Raw genomic sequence first — 25,559 nt, forward strand, 5'->3', positions numbered from 1 at the left:
TGGTCGATTGTTTGTTCGATAGGCTGTTGGTCGACCGAGATTTCTTAAGTCGAGCAGTTGCAATATTTTTATTTATTTTTTATGGTGCACAATACTCCTGTCTGATTCGCGAGCCTGTCTCAGTGGACTAATCCATTGCGCAGGCCACGGGAATGGCACAGTCCATCACTCTAAGACGTGATACTGAAATTGTATATGGTTATATTATGTAAAAATAATGGTGCAACACTAATAAATCTAATATTATTTTATAACAAAAGCGCTTTCTCCCGCGTTGTATACGGTCACTGTCCGCGGTTCTGAAACATAATCTCCAGTGCGCCGTAGAATTGGTGCCTTTCCCTATGTTGCTATGTGCATAATAGCAAAGTTAACCAGCATTTTGGGATTAGAACAATCAAATCAAATGTTATTTTCCACATGCGCCAAATACAACAGGTGTAGACATTACCGTGAAATGCTTACTTACAGCCCTTAACCAACAATGCATTTATTTCTTAATAAAAAAGTAAAATAAAACAACAAAAAAGTGTTGAGAAAAAAAGAACAGAAGTAAAATAAAATAACAGTAGCGAGGCTATATACAGGGGGGTACCGGTGCGGAGTCAATGTGCGGGGGCACCGGCTAGTTGAGGTAATATGTACATGTGGGTAGAGTTAAAGTGACTATGCATAAATAATTAACAGAGTAGCAGCAGCGTAAAAATATGGGGTGGGGGTGCAAATAGTCCAGGTAGCCATGATTAGCTGTTCAGGAGTCTTATGGCTTGGGGGTAGAAGCTGTTGAGATGCCTTTTGGACCTAGACTTGGCGCTCCGGTACCGTTTGCCATGCGGTAGCAGAGAGAACAGTCTATGACTAGGGTGGCTGGAGTCTTTGACAATTTTGAGGGCCTTCCTCTGACACCACCTGGTATAGAGGTCCTGGATGGCAGGAAGCTTGGCCCCAGTGATGTACTGGGCCGTACGCACTACCCTCTGTAGTGCCTTGCGGTCGGAGGCCGAGCAGTTGCCATACCAGGCGGTGATGCAACCAGTCAGGATGCTCTCGATGGTGCAGCTGTATAACTTTTTGAGGATCTGAGGACCCATGCCAAATATTTTCAGTCTCCTGAGGGGGAATAGGCAGGGAAAAAAGTATTTGATCCCCTTTGCTATAAAGCCCCTAAATAAGATCTGGTGCAACCAATTACTTTCAGAAGTCACATAATTAGTTAAATAAAGTCCACCTGTGTGCAATCTAAGTGCCACATGATCTCAGTATATACAGTGAGGGAAAAAAGTATTTGATCCCCTGCTGATTTAGTACGTTTGCCCACTGACAAAGACATGATCAGTCTATAATTTTAATGGTAGGTTTATTTGAACAGTGAGAGACAGAATAACAACCAAAAAATCCAGAAAAACACATTTCAAAAATGTTATAAATTGATTTGCATTTTAATGAGGGAAATAAGGATTTGACCCCTCTGCAAAACATGACTTAGTACTTGGTGGCAAAACCCTTGTTGGCAATCACAGAGGTCAGATGTTTCTTGTAGTTGGCCACCAGGTTTGCACACATCTCAGGAGGGATTTTGTTCCACTCCTCTTTGCAGATCTTCTCCAAGTCATTAAGGTTTCAAGGCTGACGTTTGGCAACTCGAACCTTCAGCTCCCTCCACAGATTTTCTATGGGATTAAGGTCTGGAGACTGGCTAGGCCACTCCAGGACCTTAATGTGCTTCTTCTTGAGCCACTCCTTTGTTGCCTTGGCCGTGTGTTTTGGGTCATTGTCATGCTGGAATACCCACCCACAACCCATTTTCAATGCCCTGACTGAGGGAAGGAGGTTCTCACCCAAGATTTGACGGTACATGGCCCCATCCATCATCCCTTTGATGCGGTGAAGTTGTCCTGTCCCCTTAGCAGAAAAACACCCCCAAAGCATAATGTTTCCACCTCCATGTTTGACGATGGGAATGGTGTTCTTGGGGTCATAGGCAGCATTCCTCCTCCTCCAAACACGGCGAGTTGAGTTGATGCCAAAGAGCTCGATTTTGGTCTCATCTGACCACAACACTTTCACCCAGTTCTCCTCTGAATCATTCAGATGTTCATTGGCAAACTTCAGACGGCCCTGTATATGTGCTTTCTTGAGCAGGGGGACCCTGCGGGCGCTGCAGGATTTCAGTCCTTCACAGCGTAGTGTGTTACCAATTGTTTTCTTGGTGACTATGGTCCCAGCTGCCTTGAGATCATTGACAAGATCCTCCCGTGTAGTTCTGGGCTGATTCCTCACCGTTCTCATGATCATTGCAACTCCACGAGGTGAGATCTTGCATGGAGCTCCAGGCCGAGGGAGATTGACAGTTATTTTGTGTTTCTTCCATTTGCAAATAATCGCACCAACTGTTGTCACCTTCTCACCAAGCTGCTTGGTGATGGTCTTGTAGCCCATTCTAGCCTTGTGTAGGTCTACAATCTTGTCCCTAACATCCTTGGAGAGCTCTTTGGTCTTGGCCATGGTTGAGAGTTTGGAATCTGATTGATTGATTGCTTCTGTGGACAGGTGTCTTTTATACAGGTAACAAGCTGAGATTAGGAGCACTCCCTTTAATAGTGTGCTCCTAATCTCAGCTCGTTACCTGTATAAAAGACACCTGGGTGCCAGAAATCTTTCTGATTGAGAGGGGGTCAAATACTTATTTCCCTCATTAAAATTTAAATCAATTTATAACATTTTTGAAATGCGTTTTTCTGGATTTTGTTGTTGTTATTCTGTCTCTCACTGTTCAAATAAACCTACCATTAAAATTATAGACTGATCATTTATTTGTCAGTGGGCAAACGTACAAAATCAGCAGGGGATCAAATACTTTTTCCCTCACTGTAGGTGTTCCTCTTGTCCAGGTGGGAAAGGGCAGTGTGGAGTGCAATAGAGATTGCATCATCTGTGGATCTGTTGGGGCGGTATGCAAATTGGAGTGGGTCTAGGGTTTCTGGGATAATGGTGTTGATGTGAGCCATGACCAGCCTTTCAAAGCAGTTCATGGCTACAGAAGTCAGTGCTACGGGTCGGTAGTCATTTAGGCAGGTTATCTTAGTGTCCTTGGGCACGGGGACTATGGTGGTCTGCTTGAAACATGATGGTATTACAGACTCAGTCAGGGACATGTTGAAAATGTCGGTGAAGACACTTGCCAGTTGGTCAGCACATGCTCGGAGTACACGTCCTGGTAATCCATCTGGCCCTGCGGCCTTGTGAATGTTGACCTGCTTAAAAGTCTTACTCACATCGGCTACGGAGAGCGTGATCACATAGTCATCCGGAACAGCTGGTGCTCTCATGCATTCTTCAGTGTTGCTTGCCTCGAAGCGAGCATAGAAGTGGTTTAGCTCGTCTGGTAGGCTTGTGTCACTGGGCAGCTCGCGGCTGTGCTTCCCTTTGTAGTCTGTAATAGTTTTCAAGCCCTGCCACATCCGACGAGCGTCAGAGCCAGTGTAGTACCATTCAATCTTAGTCCTGTATTGACTCTTTGCCTGTTTGATGGTTCGTCAGAGGGCATAGCGGGATTTCTTATAAGCGTCCGGGTTAGAGTCCCGCTCCTTGAAAGCGGCAGCTCTACCCTTTAGCTCAGTGCGGATGTTGCCTGTAATCCATGGCTTCTGGTTGGAGTATGTACGTACGGTCACTGTGGGGACGACGTCATCGAAGCACTTATTGATGAAGCCAGTGACTGATGTGGTGTACTCCTCAATGCTATCTGAAGAATCCCGGAACATGTTCCAGTCTGTGCTAGCAAAACAGTCCTGTAGCTTAGCATCTGCGTCATCAACAATGCGGCGGAGGCAGCAGCAGAGAGGAGGAAACAGCCCTTGCCTTAGCTTAATTGTCTATGAAAATTGAGGTCTATAATATATAGCCTAACTTTTAATGTGCCTGGCTTTATAAATCATCCATATATTTCTACAGAAATAAGACAGATGTTGCTTCTGTTGCCTGTTTGTGTTTAATAGCCTACTGATTCCGTGAGCACCAAGCTTCATGCAACGGCAAAATGTCGGACAAAGCAATTTCACAGATTCGGCTGTTTTTAATCTTTGCTATGTTGTGATAAAGGCTTTACCATTTATTTATTTTTAGAACAAACTGGTATTACTAATAATCTATTTAGTGTTGTTTACACTGTTCCAAACAGGCAGAAAAATAATATTGTAATCTAACAGCACCTGTTTGTCACACATAATATGCATGCAGCTCTCGCTCCTATACCCTCCTTTTTCTTGATTTCCTAATTGTTATTATTACAATTATTATTATGATCATCATTATAATAATAAATAATGTTGTTATCATTAGTAGGCTTTGTAAAGTGGCCTTGTATAACCACCATCGAGCTATAGGCCTAAAAGTACGTCCTGTTTAGTCTTAATACCGCAACATACTTAGGCCTGTGTTTCAATATATAGGCTACTGTATCAATCAATCATTCATGCTTTGAAATGCAATCAAGCATTTTAGTTTTAAAATTAAATAACAAAGGGATCTTTTAATAATTAGCCTAAACAATAAATAAATTCACGAATGCATACAACTGTTTTATCTTATTAAATTTTTTGGAACAGACTCTCTGGTACACTTATTTATTGAGTGTTTACACTGTTCCAAATGGTCAGAAATAATAATAATAATATTGTAATCTAACAGCTGTTTGGCACACAATAGTCCTATACCCTCCTTTTTCTTGATCTCCAGTAGTTTCCACAACTAAGTCAAATGTTTTCCACAGATCTGACTTCCCCTTTCCCTCCTGAGCAACCAGTAAACATTCACCCGTTTCGAGTTTCTTTTTCACGTCCTCCACATCCATTTTGCTGTCGACATTACTGTTTTCGGGAGGTTTTAATAACCAATTTATTGATATGATTACAATAGGCTTTAGGTCATGCCCTATTGGTCACATGCATGCGATGCTTACACGTTTCACGTAAAGAGAGCAAGGGTTGAGGGAATAGGGAATGTTTTTCGTAAACAAATTAGGGATTTTAGAAACAAGTAAGAAACTAAATGGCTGAAATTATGTTGCAGCTTCAGCAAGGACAGCGCAATAAACACTTGCTGTGTTGTGGTGCCTTTTCGCTGCAGTAGGGAGGAGAGCCATTCGCACAGGCACTCGCTGTCATTTTTTAACACAGTGTGACCATCGGGCTCTTTCTTTAGTCATTTGTGTGTCTTAAGTATTTAATCAAATAGTATGTTTAAAGTATCAGACAAGCTCAGTGCATATGTAGTTGATTTTATTCAAACTCATAGGATGTGTCTGTCTGTATGTGGAAAAATAAGTTTAAACATTTCGACCAATCGATTGGTTGAAAGAACAGGACGACTCTCGGTCGACCAATATTTTTTTTAGTCAGGGACAGCCCTAGTCACCATCCAAGCCATGTCACAGCATGCAGTGGCCTGATAGGGAGATGACAACAAATGCATGATGTACCTTTCATCAACAAATCCATGTTCACTGCACAATTCAACCCTTTTTGTTAGTGTCATTGATATGAAAATTCACATACAAATATTTTGTTCATAAGCATTGACTGTAAAACCTCTAGGATCCTGTGGTGAATGACTGCTGTGCAAGTTAATGGGCAACAGCTTTCTTCCCGGGCCTGTATTCACAAAGCGTCTTCAGAGTAGGAATAGTGATCTAAGACCAGCTCCCCCTTGTCAATGTAATAAATAATTGTGATATAACCAGCTAAACTGATCCTAAAATCAGTACTCCTACTCTGTGAAGCTTTGGGAATATGGGTCCTGGTCTGTCTGCATGCTGCTTTCTAGTAATCACACTCCCTCTGCATCTGAAATGCAACAACACCAAAAACATGAATAGAAATTAGGCTAGTCAGTCAGTAATTTAGTTAACTAATGAAACACTAATGTAAATGTGCACAAGCCTATTCAGCCCAATTATACCAAAACAACAACCTATTTGCAGTGAAATCAAGAGGGGGCATTTTTCTTGCCAACAAGTAATTTCACAAAAAGTGTTCACAAGAGCCAGTATTATAGCTAGCAGATATATAGTTCGTATTTTCTAGAAACCTAGCTACAGTCCACTTAGCTAGCTAAGGTGGGGAACTCAGACTGGTGGTAGGAGTTGGGTAACGCTAGCTAACTTTCCCCCAGCAGTTTCAATCTAGCTAGCTAGCTAATGGCATTTTTATCAGCTTTACCAATCAGATGCATGGAGCCCCAGGCCGAGGGAGATTGACAGTTATTTTGTGTTTCTTCCATTTGAGAATAATCGCACCAACTGATTTACGATCTGACAAGAAATGTCAACGAAAGTGCAAACCCTGTGCCACTGGTAGGTTATAATTCAATGTTATTTTTGTAAAAACATTTTACCATTTCACGTAACAAAAATGAAGAGGATTAACCCTGCATAGGAAAGACATCAATATAATTACATATGTCAATATATAGTAGAGATGATAAGGGATGAGTGAGGAATGAGTCCAGTTAGCTAAAATAAACAAGGGAATGAAATGGGTGTATCAATCCCTGAGTCTAGGGTTAGAGGTAAACATTAAGAACTGCGCTTTCCATGACAGACACTGACCAGGTGAATCCAGGTGAAAGCCATGATCCCTTATTGATGTGACTTGTTAAATCCTCTTCAAATCTGTGTTGATGAAGGGGAGGAGACAGGTTAAATAATGATTTTTAAGCCTTGAGACAATTGAGACATGGATTGTGTATGTGTGCCATTCAGAGGGTGGAATGGGCAAGACAAAAAATCTACAAATATACACGTTAACATTTTCATTTATGCTTGATAAGTCAATTCTGGGAGATATTTTGTTTCTTTTTTTGTGTGCAAATGTAAAATCCATAACGCTGGAATTGCCCTAAAGTAAAATAAGTCAGAAGCCAGATGGCAATGCCAAGTTCATGCCTTTTACCAACAAAAATCATGTACACGCAGATCATATACTTCATGCCGAGGAGTAATAGCTGCTTGTTTGTAGAACCTGCGTCTTCACCAGATGTTGTCCCCAGTCAGCTCCAGAGTCTTCACCTGAACGAAAGTCACAGGCAAAATCACAGGCTGTGTCATGCACTTCAGGGGACGTTGCTTACTAGTGCACGTGCTTCACACAGCTTTTTCTTTAGCAGCCCCCCCCCCCCCCCCCAAAAAAAATAGTTTTTTATTTTTTTGGGGTCATATTCTATTTATATTGGCAAATTTAACTGGCAACATGGCCTTTAACAGTCAGATAGAAACTCCCAGTCTGTAAAAGTCAACTATGCTCCTGTAATTAAGGCAGAGTTTTCCTCAGACCTCCCTTCCCTCAGTCCTACACACCCGATTGCGTCTGAGAAGTCTTTACATCTGCACAGCCTAAAATACAGCTTCAGTAGCTATCTATAGCCTTTCAACTTTTCTTCCCTGCACAGGATTTCAGTCTCTCTGTATGTACAATAGTAGGCTATATGAGAGCTTCTCTGTTGAGTGTTTCTGAGATGAGTGGCATGACTGTAAAGGGACAGCTCTGGTTGGTTGCCGTGGGTTTTAGCCCCCTGCCTAGCAGAGCCAGAGCAAGTCTGCCCTATATTTCTGAAGGGATTTAATAATTCCACAATGTCCTCTCTGGCATGTGCGTGCGTGCGTGCGAGAGAGTTAGTCATGGGTAGTTAGCATGTCAGACACTGGGCGATAGACTCCCACTGCAGCCCTGAGGATTAGTTCAAATTAGCCCACACACACACACACACGTCTCCCCCATCATTCAGGCCAGGGACACAGGCTTTGGGTCAAATGTCATTGGAGGTAGTGTGTGTGAGGGCCTGCGGAACTGCACATTTTCCGACCTGTAGCTAAGTTAAGCGGCTTTGATGTTGCTTCCTCCTAGACACTGATCTAAGGTCAGTTTTGCGTTCCTCACTCCCCCTTAATAGTTACATAAGGGTTGGGGGAGGGGAAACTGGTCCTTGGTCTGTGTCTACGGCCAACTCGTACCCAAAGCAAAGTAAGCAAACTCACTTGGTAGGCTTGCTATGATACTAGCAGGTACAGTACCTGCCTGGTTTCAGTTGATGTGTGGATGATTGTATGCAAAGTTCCATGTGCTCAAATACACACCCATTTACAGCTAATGAAGTGATGAATACAATGCATGTTGTTCGACCTAAATACACACACACAGTGGGAGGGATTTCAGACGTTTTCCATATGACTCATTTTGTAATGGCAGACTAATTTTCTGTAGCGCATAAATAGCTAACAGCTGACTAGTGTGAACTCTGAAGTGATGTGATCTTTCAAAGGAAGGACTGATGTTCACATCATAGGAAGGGTGCCTTGAGCAAGGCACTTAACCCTAATTGCCCATGTAAGTCGCTCTGGATAAGAGCCTCTGCTAAATGACTAAAATTAAAAATTTAAAAATGTGTTTCCTGCCTGCCATACCTACTGGTATTACACTATGAAGACCAGGCAGTTTTCACACTGACAGACAGACTGGAAGAGTTAGGCTTGATAACAGGCCTAGAGCGGATATGTCCCCGCTGGTGTACTGTTGTTATTAGTAGGATTCTAATTACCCTTTGTGTGTGTGTGTGTGATTCATAATTGCTCACTCATGTTCCCACTGCGCTGCTAAGTTTACCTTGTAATGGCAATGGTTGTCTGTACTTTGTGGACTCTCCACCAATCAGAAGTTTGTTGCTACTCTTTCCCATCCAATCAGGGATGTTTGTTATCCCTGTGGTGATATGTGAGCTCTGACCAGAAATCAACTACCATACACACACACACGGTCATTCGTCAATCTGTGCTCCCAGGGCTATAACCACAGCTGGGTCAGAGGTCAATGAAATGATGTCACTCACCAGACAACATTTTCCATTCTTGCCCCGAAGGTTGCATTGTTCCCCCTACAGGATTAGTTAATTTGTGCCTATGGGCAGCTTGTACCTTCTCTGATTCAAAGGGGTTGGGTTAAATGCGGAAGACACATTTCAGTTGAATGCATTCAGTTGTACAAGTGATTAGGTATCCCCCTTTCCCTTTCCCACTGCAACAGTTCTGCTGCTACTGTAGCTCCCTCCCTCCCTCTCAGCCAGCCCTCTCTTAGCTAAGTGCAGGGCTGGCCTGTCTGTGGTTACCGTGGAGATGCCTGGCCAAGGTAAACAGTAGGAGCGGTGTTGCAGCTGAATCGACCAGTGTCTGTCTCTAGACCCTGATCCCTAAAGTGTGTGTGTGTGTGTGTGAGTGTGTGTGTGTGTGGCTGGCTGGCTATGGAAAGCCTGGCTAGGGTTAACAACATAAGAGCCCCTATTCATCCTATCCACAGCTCCTCCACTGTTTTCAAGCCACACCAGACAGACAGAGCAGAAGGGTACTGTTAGGCTATTCACAGCTTAGATTGGTGATGTTGGGCATGAGAGTTCAAGTGCACCTAGTATGTGTGGTCTCATTAAAATAGAGTAGGCTGCCTACATGGGCAGAGAATCATGTGGCAAGTAACTTGAATATGAAATTAATTTAAATATGATTAGACTGTAGTTTTACTACAGTGTCTGTAAATAAATATTGATAATGGAAAGAAGTGGAGGGCGCTCAACCAACGTGAGTTGAGGTGCAATCAATTTTTTTTTAATCATCATTGAAAAGGAAAAGGCACAAAGCGAGCATACGTTAGGCTACTATGGTGAGCGAGCATTGCGCCTTTTCATTTTCAATAAGTATTAATTACCTATTTATTTATCTCTGCCTGCATACCAGCCTCCTAAAAGGTAGGCTACATTCTATATGCAAAACGTAGAAAGTGTTGATATCATCATTCTTGCTGATTCATGTTCAGTAGCCATACGTGCGAGATCAGGTGCGCGCGTGGTCTGAATTAAATAGAGTAGGCTATAGCCTATGCATAGGCGGAGAAGCACGGGGCAGTTATCTTTCCAAGGAAATGTACTTCCTAAATATGATTAGGCTATAGTTTACTACATTACCTAGAAATAAATATTGATCACCCATACTTCTCCTTCTGAAAATCTTCCCACTCCTAAAAGGTAGGATATAAAAATAGGTCAAGAGAAAGGGCAAGTCTGTCCAACTCTGCTCTCTTCAAACTACATCTAGTATATTGGCAGATATACAGTGGGGAGAACAAGTATTTGATACACTGCCAATTTTGCAGGTTTTCCTACTTACAAAGCATGTAGAGGTCTGTAATTTTTATCATAGGTACACTTCAACTTTGAGAGACGGAATCTAAAACTTGCAATCTTGCATGGAGCCCCAGACCGAGGGTGATTGACCGTCATCTTGAACTTCTTCCATTTTCTAATAATTGCGCCAACAGTTGTTGCCTTCTCACCAAGCTGCTTGCCTATTGTCCTGTAGCCCATCCCAGCCTTGTGCAGGTCTACAATTGTATCCCTGATGTCCTTACACAGCTCTCTGGTCTTGGCCATTGTGGAGAGGTTGGAGTCTGTTTGATTGAATGTGTGGACAGGTGTCTTTTATACAGGTAACGAGTTCAAACAGGTTCAGTTAATACAAGTAATGAGTGGAGAACAGGAGGGCTTCTTAAAGAAAAACTAACAGGTCTGTGAGAGCTGTTGGTAGGTGATCAAATACTTATGTCATGCAATAAAATGCAAATTAATTACTTAGAAATCATACAATGTGATTTTCTGGATTTTTGTTTTAGATTCTGTCTCTCACAGTTGAAGTGTACCTATGATAAAAATTACAGACCTCTACATGCTTTGTAAGTAGGAAAACCTGCAAAATCGGCAGTGTATCAAATACTTGTTCTCCCCACTGTAGCTCAGTAATACAGATAGCCTAATATAATGGGCCACGTGAGAATCTCTGGTAATTTAACCTATTTCTTAAGTTATTTTTGTGCATTTGATATTGCAAAATTGCTGGGACCATGGCTGGCAAGTGAGCTGCGTCACATACGCCTAAAATAACATTGCGGGACTGCAGTTGGGTTTGGTACAAAGTATTTCGGTAGCGGGTGGGAGTTGGTCAGAAAGCCAGCAGGTGCGGGCAGTGTGCGGTATGAAAAGCAGCGGGAGCGGGATGAAGAAATCAGTCCCTCGCAGACCCTTAGTTCCTAGGCTAGTACAGGATTGATTTGATGGTTATGTTGCGTGGACGATGGTTGTTTTGATAGTGTTATCAGGTTAACAATACTAGAGTTGTGTGGACATATGTTCTGCATCAGCAGTAGTTGTTGGTTTTCTCTCTGTAAGAGATTGAGAGAATGGATTTTTATGATGTGGCCACTAGGGTTGGGCATAGGGTTGAATGGCGGGAACCCGGTTACCGAGATTTACCGCCCAAAACCACTCCCTTTTCCTGGGATAAATAACAGTGAGAAACCGGTAAATTATAATACATTATTTATTTGAACAGCATGGTGTGAAATGGAAGTGTTAAATGATATGCAATGTCTAAATCTGGCTTCTCTACAACATCTGCATGATGAATCATCAACGCTCAGGGTGGGGACAGACAGCCCATCTCAGTATGGAGTGCAGTTCACATTGCATGTAGACCTATCATCTCATCATGGTAACTTTTTTTCTTGTGACAGGTAGGCCTTCATTTGCTGCAGCATAGTCTATGCTACAGTAATATAATGACTGAATGCGCGTCTAATTTATCCATCTCCATCTGGCTTTCTGGGGTCACCATTTCTTAAATTTAGCTGCAGAGTTTTAAAACAGCCTATCACTCAAATATCTTTAAATAAGTGCACGCGCGAGCAATCTCTCGCAATCTTTCTCTCCATCAACTCCATTCAAATTGCATCCAAAATAGATAATCCTGTTTTAGATTTATATGTAGCCCTATATATAGATGTCCTGACCTACCTCTTTCAGGTAATACATTCATTGCAGTATTAGCCTTATATTTAGCTAATTAATGATAGGTTATGCATAATAAGCCTCTGTCTCTTGCGCAATACGCACGCACCTGTGCTCCGCTGGCCTCTCTCCTTAAAAAAACGCTCCTTAGCTCTTGGAGTCCCATTCAGGAAAAGCTAGACTAGAATAGCTTGCTGGACATTATTTTTTTAGCATTTCTTATACCAATAGACTATTCGAATAGGGACGCAAGCTCTTGTTTCCTGAATGTTAAATACAGCAGCCAATAGAACTCACGGGTAGTTTGAAAGAAGAGCGAACACTCAATGGCGGTAGGCTATAGCAGTTATTTATTCAGACCCATAACCATTCAAACTTCGTGAAAAGAAGAGAAAGCCTTCTGCATCTAATTCTAGTCCTATATTATTCAAGAATGTCATTAGAATGATGAAGATAAGGACAACTAAACTTTTTCATTTAACTGTTGAACGTGAGGAAGGAATGAAGCAACAATAGAGAGAGAAAGAGGAGGTAGACTAATAATATTATTAAAGGTAGGCCTATACAGTGCCTTCGGAAAGTATTCAGATCCCTTGACTTTTTCCACATTTTGTTAGGTTACAGTCTTATTCTAAAATTTATTAAATTGTTTTTTCCCCCCTCATCAATCAACACACAATACCCCATAATGACAAAGCAAAAACAGTTTTTTTGAAATTGTTGCTAATTTATAAAAAATTAAAAACGGAAATATCACATTTACATAAGTATTCAGACTCTTTACTCAGTACTTTGTTGAAGCACCTTTGGCAGCGATTACAGCCTCATGTTTTCTTGGGTATGACGCTACAAGCTTGGCACCCCTGTATTTGGGGAGTTTCTCCCATTCTTCTCTGCAGATCCTCTCAAGCTCTGTCAGGTTGGATGAGGAGCATTGCTGCACAGCTATTTTCAGGTCTCTCCAGAGATGTTAGATCGGGTTCAAGTCTGGGCTCTGGCTGGGCCACTCAAGGATATTCACGGACTTGTCCTGAAGCCACTCCTGCGTTGTCTTGGCTGTGTGCTTAGGGTCGTTGTCCTGTTGGAAGGTGAGCAGACTTTCATTAAGGATCGCTCTGTACTTTGCCTCGATCCTGGCTAGTCTCCCAGTCCCTGCCACTGAAAACCATCCCCACAGCATGATGCTGCCACCACCATGCTTCACTGTAGGGATGGTGCCAGGTATCTTCCAGACGTGACGCTTGGCATTCAAGCCAAGGAGTTCAATCTTCGTTTCATCAGACCAGAGCATTTTGTTTCTCATGGTCTGAGAGTCTTTAGGTGCCTTTTGGCAAACTCCAAGAGGGCTGTCATGTGCCTTTTACCGAGGAGTGTCTTCTGTCTGGCCACTCTACCATAAAGGCCTGATTGGTGGAATGCTGCAAAGATGATTGTCCTTCTGGAAGGTTCTCCCATCTCCACAGAGGAACTCTGGAGCTCTGTCAGAGTGACCATCGGGTTCTTGGTCACCTCCATGACCAAGGCCCTTCTCCCCCGATTGCTCAGTTTGGCAGGGCGGCCAGCTCTAGGAAGAGTCTTGGTGGTTCCAAACTTCTTCCATTTAAGAATGATGGAGGCCACTGTGTTCCTGGGGACCTTCAATGCTGCAGACATTTTTCGGTACCCTTCCCCAGATCTGTGCCTTGACACAATTCTGTCTCGGAGCTCTACAGACAATTCCTTTGACCTCATGGCTTGGTTTTTGCTCTGATATGCACTGTCAACTGTGGGACCTTATATAGACAGGTGTGTGCCTTTCCAAATCATGTCCAATCAATTCAATTTACCACAGGTGGACTCCAATCAAGTTGTAGAAACATCTCAAGGATGATCAATGGATACAGGATGTCTCATAGCAAAGGGTCTGAATACTTATGTAAATAAGGTATTTCAGTTTTGTATTTTTAATACATTTGCAAAAATTTCAGAACCTTTTTTCGCTTTATGGGGTATTGTGTGTAGATTTCTAAGGATAATAAAAAAATTTATCCAATTTAGAATAAGGCTGTAACGTAACAAAATGTGGAATAAGTCAAGGGGTCTGAATACTTTCCGGAGGCACTGTATATGCGTCAGACCACTAATTATACAAATAGGCCCTATTATATTTCGGCATTAAAATCAAATTCTTGTAACTTAGTAGGCTTCGTGCTGCACCAGAATTACATGTTCTCTCCTGGCTTTGTTATGCTTTGAACGATTACAGTCCAATTACAGTCCAATACAGTACAGTAATACAGTTCACACTCAAAAAGATTAGCCTACTTAATTTATTTACCCAAGAGAGCATATAGCTAGCTACATCTATGGGCTTTTATGTTTTTCTCTCGTGCGTAATGTGCAGTAGCCTATATCATATATGTATTGGATAACGGCACAATCATTTGGGCTTTTTTGGGCTTGGCCTCATTAAATGTCTTTAATGTGGGGCTCATAAAATGTATTTAATATATGGCTCATCAGGCTGAAGTAGCATCAGACTTGAATTTTATATCAAAGCTCTAATCAAATCTAGACATACAGTGAGGGAAAAAAGTATTTGATCCCCTGCTGATTTTGTACGTTTGCCCACTGATAAAGACTTGATCAGTCTATAATTTTAATGGTAGGTATATTTGAACAGTGAGAGACAGAATAACAACAAAAAAATCCAGAAAAACGCATGTCAAAAATGTTATATATATTGATTTGCATTTTAATGAGGGAAATAAGTATTTGACCCGTCTGCAAAACATGACTTATTACTTGGTGGCAAAACCCTTGTTGGCAATCACAGAGGTCAGACGTTTCTTGTAGTTGGCCACCAGGTTTGCACACATCTCAGGAGGGATTTTGTTCCACTCCTCTTTGCAGATCTTCTCCAAGTCATTAAGGTTTCGAGGCTGACGTTTGGCAACTCGAACCTTCAGCTCCCTCCACAGATTTTCTATGGGATTAAGGTCTGGAGACTGGCTAGGCCACTCCAGGACCTTAATGTGCTTCTTCTTGAGCCATTCCTTTGTTGCCTTGGCCGTGTGTTTTGGGTCATTGTCATGCTGGAATACCCATCCACGACCCATTTTCAATGCCCTGGCTGAGGGAAGGAGGTTCTCACCCAAGATTTGACGGTACATGGCCCCGTCCATCGTCCCTTTGATGCGGTGAAGTTGTCCTGTTCCCTTAGCAGAAAAACACCCCCAAAGCATAATGTTTCCACCTCCATGTTTGACGATGGGAATGGTGTTCTTGGGGTCATAGGCAGCATTCCTCCTCCTCCAAACACGGCGAGTTGAGTTGATGCCAAAGAGCTCGATTTTGGCCTCATCTGACCACAACACTTTCACCCAGTTCTCCTCTGAATCATTCAGACGGCCCTGTATATGTGATTTCTTGAGCAGGGGGACCTTGCGGGCGCTGCAGGATTTCAGTCCTTCATAGCGTAGTGTGTTACCAATTGTTTTCTTGGTGACTATGGTCCCAGCTGCCTTGAGATCATTGACAAGATCCTCCCGTGTAGTTCTGGGCTGATTCCTCACCGTTCTCATGATCATTGCAACTCCACGAGGTGAGATCTTGCATGGAGCCCCAGGCCGAGGGAGATTGACAGTTATTTTGTGTTTTTTCCATTTGCGAATAATCGCACCAACTGTTGTCACCTTCTCACCAAGCTGCTTGGCGATGGTCTTGTAGCCCATTCCAGCCTTGTGTAGGTCTACAATCTTGTCCCTGACATCCTTGGAGAGCTCTTTGGTCTTGGCCATGGTGGAGATTTTGGAGTCTGATTGATTGATTGCTTCTGTGGACAGGTGTCTTTTATACAGGTAACAAACTGAGATTAGGAGCACTCCCTTTAAGAGTGTGCTCCTAATCTCAGCTCGTTACCTGTATAAAAGACACCTGGGAGCCAGAAATCTTTCTGATTGATAGGGGGTCAAATACTTATTTCCCTCATTAAAATTCAAATCAATTTATAACATTTTTGACATGCGTTTTTCTGGATTTTTTTGTTGTTATTCTGTCTCTCACTGTTCAAATAAACCTACCACTAAAATTATAGACGGATAATTTCTTTGTCAGTGGGCAAATGTAAAAAATCAGCAGGGGATCAAATACTTTTTTCCCTCACTGTAGGCATATCTATATGCTTTATTATGCTTTTGAATGACACTTCCGGTTTTGGCAGGAAATACCGGGTTACCTGGGAGAAAAGTGATTTATTCTCGGGATGGAATATTTTGTCAAATACAGGGAAAATATTCAACCCTAGTTGGGCCGATATATGATTAAATCGACTATCGTGATATTTAGTCTGTATCAGTACGTTGAAAATGAAGTCTAAATGAATTAACTAAGCCTTATTTTTTCCACCATACTAAGATTATTTAATGAGAATGTGACTATAATATCATAAACAAGGAAAATAATTGCACCGTCTGGAATGATCTAGTCATTAACAGAGCAAAATTATTATATCGGATATCGCAATATTTGGAGTAGCATATCATAGAAGAGATCTCCCCAAATATTGCCCAACCGTAATGGCGACACACACACAAACACTTACACATGCTCACACACATACGCATGCTTGTGCACTGCACACACGCTTAACCCTTCTCATTTTACCAGTACTGTAACTTTTGGTAAATACATGTTGTTGTTTTTCAGCTGGTGAAAGAGCTCTTTGTTTAGACAGCCATTGTGAAATGGTCTTGAGTCTGGACTGGGACTGGGGCTGAGACCACCACACACACTGAGCCAGTCACTCCTGTGAATCAGCACTACTACTAGTCTCAACACACGGTCTGAAATATGAGCTATTCCTGACCGTTGTTAGCGCCTTTCCTATAACACCTTATTCAGAGGCACAGAATAAACTTCTTCAAACCATGCCCCATCTTTTCCTGTTTCTCCTTCTAATCCTCCTAAACCAGTCTTTGGTTCCTTTTTATTTTTGATGTTTTTCTGAATTGCTAAATGATCTTCTTTGTGTGTGTAGCTGCTGGAGAGGCACCGGGCCATGGAGAGTATGGTGGAGCTGCTGCAGGTGTATCCAGAGGAGGACGAGGCCTATGGAGAGTTACTGGAGGCTACAACACAACTCTACCACTACCTACTACAGCCGTTCAGAGACATGAGAGAACTGGCCATGCTGCGCAGACAGCAGATCAAGGTAACACACACACACTAGGGCTGGGCGATATATCAAATTAATTTGATTAATTAGAATTTATGGGGCCTCCCAAGTGGCGCAGCTGTCTAAGGCACTGCATCGCAGTGCTAGAGGCATTACTACAGACCTGTGTTAATTCCTGGGCTGTGCCACAACCGCCCTGGCCTGTAGGTCCATAGGACGGCGCACAATTGGCCCAGTGTCGTCCGGGTTATGGGAGGGTTTGGCCGGTGGGGCTTTACTTGGCTCATCGCGCTCTAGCGACTCCTTGTGGCAGGTCGGGTGCCTGCAGGCTGACCCCGGTCGCCAGTTGAACGGTGTTTCCTCCGACACATTGGTGCGGCTGGCTTCCGGGTTAAGCTAGCGGGTGTTCAGGAGCGCGGTTAGGCGGGTCATGTTTCGGAGGACGCATGACTCCACCTTCGCCTCTCCCGAGTCCGTTGGGGAGTTGCAGCAATGATACAAGATCGAAAAAGGGGGTAAAAATAAAAATAATAAAACAAAAACCTTTTTATGAGTTTGTCTTTTTGGTCTTGTCTCTTTCGCTCCTTCTGTGCTGTGTGCACTGTGCACCTTCCCACTCGCACACAGACACCAAGCCCCTCCATTATCCACTCACAACAACAAAGACGAAAGATCATCTTCTTCCTCTCTGATAACAAGCAGTTTCAACTCGCTATTTGCATTTAAGGTTTGGTCCAATGTAATCGGTCATATGGACACCGAAACACATTGAGACAGTATTTTACTGTAATAGAGGATAACTTAACGATACCCTTTTTATGACTCAACTGCCAAAATAGATAACAGAGCAGACCCTACTAAGACGGGCGTATCAATTAACATAATTGGGGGAAATTAATGGTCAGTTTCTGTCACGTGCGGCATTGCGGTACCATGTACCGCTAGCAGCATTTTAGCCACAAACTGTTATTTTAGCTGTCTAGTCTGTGTTTTATAAATGTGCAATGAGCATAAAAATACGCATTTATATAAGGAATTGGCAACTCGTTCTCATTCTGAGTAATAAGCATATTATTATACAGGTAGGCCACTTGATTTCAACATCTAAACAATGTAAACAGGCTATGTTTTTCAAACAGTTGGAGACGGACAAGAGGGTGTATTCATAACAGTTCAAATGTTCTACCTTGTTAGCAAGCAAATAGATCCAAGTGGGCTAGACTTTAAATATAAAGGTTAGCTGGCTACTCACTAGCACGTGGGCTTGTACTTGAGAGATTGTTTATGAGACCTGTGTTCATTTTCTATAATGCCTGCTACCAGAAGTTGGTCATTATTAGTGGATGTGCATTGTGCATGGTTCTGGTTAAATTTGTAAACAAAAAGGGCAGTGATTATTGCAAAAAAAGTAGGTTAAACTATTAAGATAAAATAATACAATTATTAGTGGTTCTTATAGTTGAAGGCTTATATTTAGCCTAGGTATAAATGTACATGCCCTGATTCATTAGATTTTTCATTAATGTTTGAAATGCAGTGTATTGACCTTTAATTGTGCAACAAAGCTTATTTAGAGAAAAATATATATATAATATACAGTACCAGTCAAAAGTTTGGACACACCTACTCATACATTGTAGAATAATAGTGAAGACATTAAAACTATGAAATAACACATATGGAATCATGAAGTAACCAAAAAAGTGTTAACCAAAGCAAAATATATTTTATATTTGAGATTCTTCAAAGTAGCCACCCTTTGCCTTGATGATAGCTTTGCACACTCTTGGCATTCTCTCAACAAGCTTCATGAGGTAGTCACCTGGAATGCATTTCAATTAACAGCTGTGCCTTGTTAAAAGTTAATTTGTGGAATGTCTTTCCTTCTTAATGCGTTTGAACCAATCAGTTGTGTTGTGACAAGGTAGGGGGGGTATACAGAAGATAGCCCTATTTGGTAAGTCCATATTATGGCAAGAACAGCTCAAATAAGCAAAGAGAAACAACAGTCCATCATTATTTTAAGACATGAAGGTCAGTCAATACGGAACATTTCAAGAACTTTGAAAGTTTCTTCAAGTGCAGTCGCAAAAACCATCAAGTGCTATGATGAAACTGGCTCTCATGAGGACCACCACAGGAAAGGAAAACCCAGAGTTACCTCTGCTGCAGAGAATAAGTTCATTAGAGTTAACTGCACCTCAGATTGCAGCCCAAATAAATGCTTCACAGAGTTCATGTCACAGACACATCTCAACATCAACTGTTCAGAGGAGACTGCGTGAATCAGGCCTTCATGGTCGAATTGCTGCAAATAAACCACTACTAAAGGACACCAATAAGAAGAAGAGACTTGCTTGGGCCAAGAAACACGAGCAATGGATATTAGACCGGTGGAAATATGTCCTTTTGGTCTGATGAGTCAAAATTTTAGATTTTTGGTTCCAACCGCCGTGTCTTTGTGAGATGCAGAGTAGGTGAACGGATGATCTCCGCATGTGTGGTTTCCACCGTGAAGCATGGAGGAGGAGGTGTGATGTGTGGGGGTGCTTTGCTGGTGACACTGTCTGTGATTTATTTAGAATTCAAGGCACACTTAACCAGCATGGCTACCACAGCATTCTGCAGTGATACGCCGTCCCATCTGGTTTGCGCTTAGTGGGACTATCATTTGTTTTTCAACAGGACAATGACCCAAAACACCTCCAGGCTGTGTAAGGGCTATTTGACCAAGGAGAGTGATGGAGTGCTGCATCAGATGACCTGGCCTCCGCAATCCCCCCGACCTCAACCCAATTGAGATGGTTTGGGATGAGTTGGACCGCAGAGTGAAGGAAAAGCAGCCAACAATTGCTCAGCATATGTGGAAACTCCTTCAAGACTGTTGGAAAAGCATTCCTCATGAAGCTGATTGAGAGAATGCCAAGAGTGTGCAAAGGTTTCATCAAGGCAAAGGGTGGCAGCTTTGAAGAATCTAAAATCTAAAATATATTATGATTTGTTTAACACTTTTTTGGTTACTACATGATTCCATATGTGTTATTTCATAGTTTTGATGTCTTCACTATTATTCTACAACGTAAAAAAAAATAGTAAAAATAAAGAAAACCCCTTGAATGAGTAGGTGTGTCCAAACTTTTGACTGCTAGTGTATATGTTGTGAATTGCCCATAAATAAATAAAAAATAGATGTTTTTTAGGCCAAATAGCCCAGCCCTAACAAACAAACCATGCACACACACACACACACACACACACACACACACGTTTTGTTCTCCTATCCTCGTGGGGACCTAAAATGGATTTCCATTCAAAATCATTTTTTCCCTAACCTTAACCTGTAACCCCTAACCCTAACACCTATTCTAACCCTAATTGTAACCCTAACCCTAAACCTAACCCCTAAGCTTAAAAAGGCCTTTGTCCTCATGGGGATGTGGGATACTTTTCCTTGTTTTACTATCCTTGTGGGGACTTTTGAGGATTTTAGGTCCCCACAACAATAGAAGAACCAACCAACCAACCAACATACACATACACACACACACACACACACACACACAGAGAAGCATTAGCTGTCTCAGGCTGGCAGTCTGAGCTAAGGTCAAGGTATTTGGTATTTATTATGATCCCCATTAGCCGCTGCAAAAGCATCAGCTACTCTTCCTGGGGTCCACATGAAACATGACATATTACATAGTACAGAACATTATTAGTCAAGGACTGAAATACATACATTTAAAACGTCACACATAGCCTACATATCAGTACATACACACAAGAGTCCCTGTGGGATAGAGTGGCTGTGGAGCGCCATCACGGTGCGCATGTACCTGTCAATCATGGCCCGCAGCATCCGTCCCTACACCCAGGAGGCTGCCATCGGAGCCCTGCAGAACATCACAGCTGGGAACGGCCTGGTATCCAAGGCCATCGCCCACACCATAGTACAGCGGGAGAATGGTCTTCTCCAGGTCAGGAAGATGCTCCAGGAAGGAGAGCGGGATGTGAAGAAGTCTGCTGTGTCCCTGCTAAGTAACATCTCACGCTACAAAGAGCTTCACGCTGACATTGTCAAACAGGTGTTGCCACAGCTGGTGGTCATGTTGCCCAACTCAGACACGGGCACAGACCTGCCTACAGAGGTGACCGTGTCCCTGTGCCACATCCTCATCAACCTGAGCCAGGACGAGACGCAGCACGTCAGGGCCATCGTCAACCACGGGTCGCTGCCCAAGATCATCAACATCAGCGCAAAGGACAACGGGTTTGGTCCCACCAGGGCTGGCCAGGCAGCCTGCATCCTACTACACAGCATGTGGAGCCACTCAGAGCTCCACGGGGCCTATAGGAAGGCTGGATATAGGAAAGCAGACTTCGTCAACAGCAGGACATCAAAGGCTGTAAATTCAATACAGCTGTAGCTCAGCTGGTAGAGCACGGCGCTTGTAACGTTAAGGTAGTGGGTACGATCCCCGGGACCACCCATACACAAAAATGTATGCACGCATGACTGTAAGTCGCTTTGGATAAAAGCGTCTGCTAAATGGCATATTTATTATTATTTATTATAGTGATGCAGTCAATCTCTCTTCAACGTTGAGCCAGGGGACCAATAGTGATGCAGTCAATCTCTCTTCAATGTTGAGCCAGGAGAGACTGACATGCATGTTACTGACACTTTCCCTCCATGTACATCTAAGTGCAATACGTGCTGCTTTGTTCTGGACCAACTGCAATGTACCTATTTCCTACTTTGCCGCACATGACCACACAGTTGGGCAGTAGTCCAGGTGTGACTTAACTAGGGCCTGAAGGACCTGTCTGGTCGACTGAGATGTCAAGAAGGCAGAGCAACACCCTATCATGAACAGACCTCTTCCCATTTGAGCAACCATTGAGTCTATGTTTTGACCATGACAGCTTGCTATCTAGGGTTACACCCAGCAGTTTAGTCTCCTCAACTTGCTCAATAGCCACATTATTCAATAATAGATCTAAACGAGGTTTAGCATTGAGCGAGTGATTTGTCCTAAAAATTATGCTTTTAGTTTTTTAGATATTTAGCACCAGCCTATTGCTAGTTACCCATTCTAAAACTGACTGGAGCTCTTTGTAAACTGTCTCTGTTATTTATTTTACTGTTGCAGCCGACATGTATATTGTTGAGTCGTCAATGTACACTACCGTTCAAAAGTTTGGGGTCACTTAGAAATGTCCTTGTTTTCGAAAGAAAAGCAATTTTCTTGTCCATTAAAATAACATCAAATTGATCAGAAATACAGTGTAGACATTGTTAATGTTGTAAATGGCTATTGTAGCTGGAAACGGCAGATTTTTTATGGAATATCTACATAGGCGTACAGAGGCCCATTATCAGCAACCATCAGTCCTGTGGTCCAATGGCACGTTGTGTTTTTAAAAGGCTAATTGATCATTAGAAAACCCTTTTGCAATTATGTTAGCACAGCTGAAAACTGTTGTGCTGATTTAAAGAATCAATAAAACTGGCCTTCTTGAGACTAGACCCCAAACTTTTGAACGGTAGTGTACATAGACACACAGGCTTTATTCAAGGTCAGTGGAAGGTCATTTGTAAAAAGAGAAAACGATAATGGCCCTAGCCGGCTGTCCTGCGGTACACCACACTCATCTGAATTTGCATGAGAGAGGCTTCCATTAACAAAAACCTTCTGTGTTCTATTAGATAGGTAACTCTCATGCAAATTGGTCGGCTGTTTGAACCATTAAAAGGCGGGCCTAAAGCCCTTTGACAGACAGCAGCATACACGCTAATCCCCAAGTATTTCTTAAGTCCTATCTAATGACATTAGGGTTAGCTTCTGTGGCTAACTGGACTGACAAGTTTTTTGTTGTCCTACTCCACTGTAATGTTTAAGGCTAAGCTGATCCTAGATCTGTGGTTAACACTAACCTCTACCCGCAATATGATGGTGTGTGTGTGTGTGGGGGGGATCAGATCAGCTAGAGAGGCTTCACCCCCTCAGCCCGCCTGCCTCCCTGCCCAGTGCAGCTTAACCAACAGTAGAAGTATTAGTACTGCAGTCAGTACTCAGCCTCTAAACAAAACCAGCCTGGAATACTGCAATCTCAGCACACACATACACCTTTCCTCTCTTCTCTTCTTTTCGGCTGCTTATCATTCTGTTCGGTCTCCCCCCCCGCTCTCTCCCTCTCTCCCCCTCTCTCTCTCTTTCAGTCTCTCCTTCCTTGCCCTCTCCCCTCTCTCTCTCTGAGGATGTTGTGTTAGTGAGGATTGTGTGTTATTTTAGTAATCTCTTGTGAGGGTTCAGCCTGTAGTCATGGAGGTTGGGGTGATTTCCCCCTGTTCGTCTTTGGCCACATCACATTCCTCACCCAGCATGGCTGTCTGTGGCGCTGCATGGGTCACACACATACGCGAACGCACGCAAACACACACACACACACACACACACACACACACACACACACACACACACACACACACACGCATACATATACGGCCATGTGTAAGGGGAGTTGCTTCAGAACACAATGCAGCATTATGAGCTCCGGGTAGAACCTGTTTCCCGGTAGGTACAGATCTAGGATCAGCTTACCCTCCTCAAATCCTAACACCAACCATTAGGAGGGGAAATGCTGAACTGACCTTGAATCAGCGTCTAGGGTAACGTAATCCTACTCTCATCATTCGGGCTTGCTTAGTAAGCCTGCCAACCCTGTGAGATATGCAGGAAGGATCTGGGCTCTGGGCTCGTTTGATAATCCTACCAGTGTGGTCAAAGCTGTTCTCTCTGCTACTGCACCGCAAGCGGTACCGGAGCGCCAAGTCTAGGTCCAAGAGGCTTCTAAACAGCTTCTACCCCCAAGCCATAAGACTCCTAATGAAATGGCTACCCAGACTATTTGCATTGCTCCCCCCTCCCCCTTTACGCTGCTGCTACTCTCTGTTTATTATCTACGCATAGTCACTTTAATAACTCTACCTACATGTACATATTACCTCAATTACCAAGACTAACCGGTGCCCCCGCACATTGACTTGGTACCGGTACCCCCTGTATATAGCCTCGCTATTGTTGTTTTTACTGCTGCTCTTTACTTTTATTTCGTATTATTTTATATTGTATTTTTTGTGAATTTTTTGTATTCTTTCTTAAAACCTGCATTGTTGGTTAAGGGCTTGTAAGTAAGCATTTCACTGTAAGGTCTACACCTGTTGTATTCGGCGCAATTTGATTTGATTTGATTTGAAAGCTGCTCCACTGATCTGCCCTCCTCTAGTACGCCTGCCAGATGTCCAGAACCTGGAGCAATGATATGGCTCAGTAATCCTGCCTACCTACCAGGGTTTCCGTTAGCCGGTAGTAGCCGGCCTTTGTCCGGTAAAAAATGAAATGGCCGATAAATAAAATTGGCAAAAATCCCATGCGAAATAATGTTTTTTTTGCCTATTCATTAATGGAAAATACCAGTCGATGGAAATAAAAAATCCCAATGCGAAATAATGATTTTTAGCCTATTCATTGATGGAAATACCAGTCGATGGAAATACATTTGACTGGTCATGCTTATCGGTCTATAGGTTCATTTGCATATTTTAGTGGAATTAAATTGGCACGTGTACAGTATATTCGTTATGTATCTTATTTATCACACTCGTACAGCATACAGATACAGAGCCTTTGAGTGGAAAATCTGTCAGACGGCGCAAGAGCTAGTGCTGCAGCATGTTGTGGTGCTTTCAAGACAACTTGGAACTCTGAATAATACGAGGTGAAATCGTGACGTTCCTGATCTTCAGGTTGGAAAGTCGGCGCTCTAGAAAGAGGTTGGGGGGGGGGAACCGGTGCAGAGTCAATGTGCGGGGGCACCGGCTAGTTGAGGTAGTTGAAGTAATATGCGGGTAGAGTTAAAGTGACTATGCATAAATAATTAACAGAGTAGCAGCAGCGTAAAAAGATGGGGTGGGGGGGGGGCAGTGCAAATAGTCCGGGTAGCCATGATTAGCTGTTCAGGAGTCTTATGGCTTGGGGGTAGAAGCTGTTGAGAAGTCTTTTGGACCTAGACTTGGCACTCCGGCACCGCTTGCCGTGCGGTAGCAGAGAGAACAGTCTATGACTAGGGTGGCTGGAGTCTTTGACAATTTTGAGGGCCTTCCTCTGACACCGCCTGGTATAGAGGACCTGGATGGCAGGAAGCTTGGCCCCAGTGATGTACTGGGCCGTAGGCACTACCCTCTGTAGTGCCTTGCGGTCGGAGGCCAAGCAGTTGCCATACCAGGCGGTGATGCAACCAGTCAGGATGCTCTCGATGGTGCAGCTGTATAATTTTTTGAGGATCTGAGGACCCATGCCAAATCTTTTCAGTCTCCTGAGGGGGAATAGGCTTTGTCGTGCCCGCTTCACGACTGTCTTGGTGTGTTTGGACCATGATAGTTAGTTGGTGATGTGGACACCAAGGAACTTGAAGCTCTCAACCTGTTCCACTACAGCCCTGTCAATGAGAATGGGGGCGTGCTCAG

At 43.0% G+C, this 25,559-nt stretch overlaps 1 protein-coding gene across 1 annotated transcript in view; it reads left to right on the forward strand.

The window, feature by feature from the left end:
- Window positions 1-25,559, forward strand: part of LOC311127664 (junction-mediating and -regulatory protein-like) — a 76,112-nt gene that overhangs the window by 33,692 nt on the left and 16,861 nt on the right. The window contains exon 2 of the mRNA XM_084159524.1: window positions 16,895-17,068. Coding sequence (XP_084015650.1) covers window positions 16,895-17,068 — 174 coding nt within the window. The remainder of the gene's footprint in view (window positions 1-16,894; window positions 17,069-25,559) is intronic.

Source organism: Coregonus lavaretus (assembly GCF_964263955.1).
Source record: "Coregonus lavaretus genome assembly, chromosome: 4".
Lineage (NCBI taxonomy): Eukaryota > Metazoa > Chordata > Actinopteri > Salmoniformes > Salmonidae > Coregonus > Coregonus lavaretus.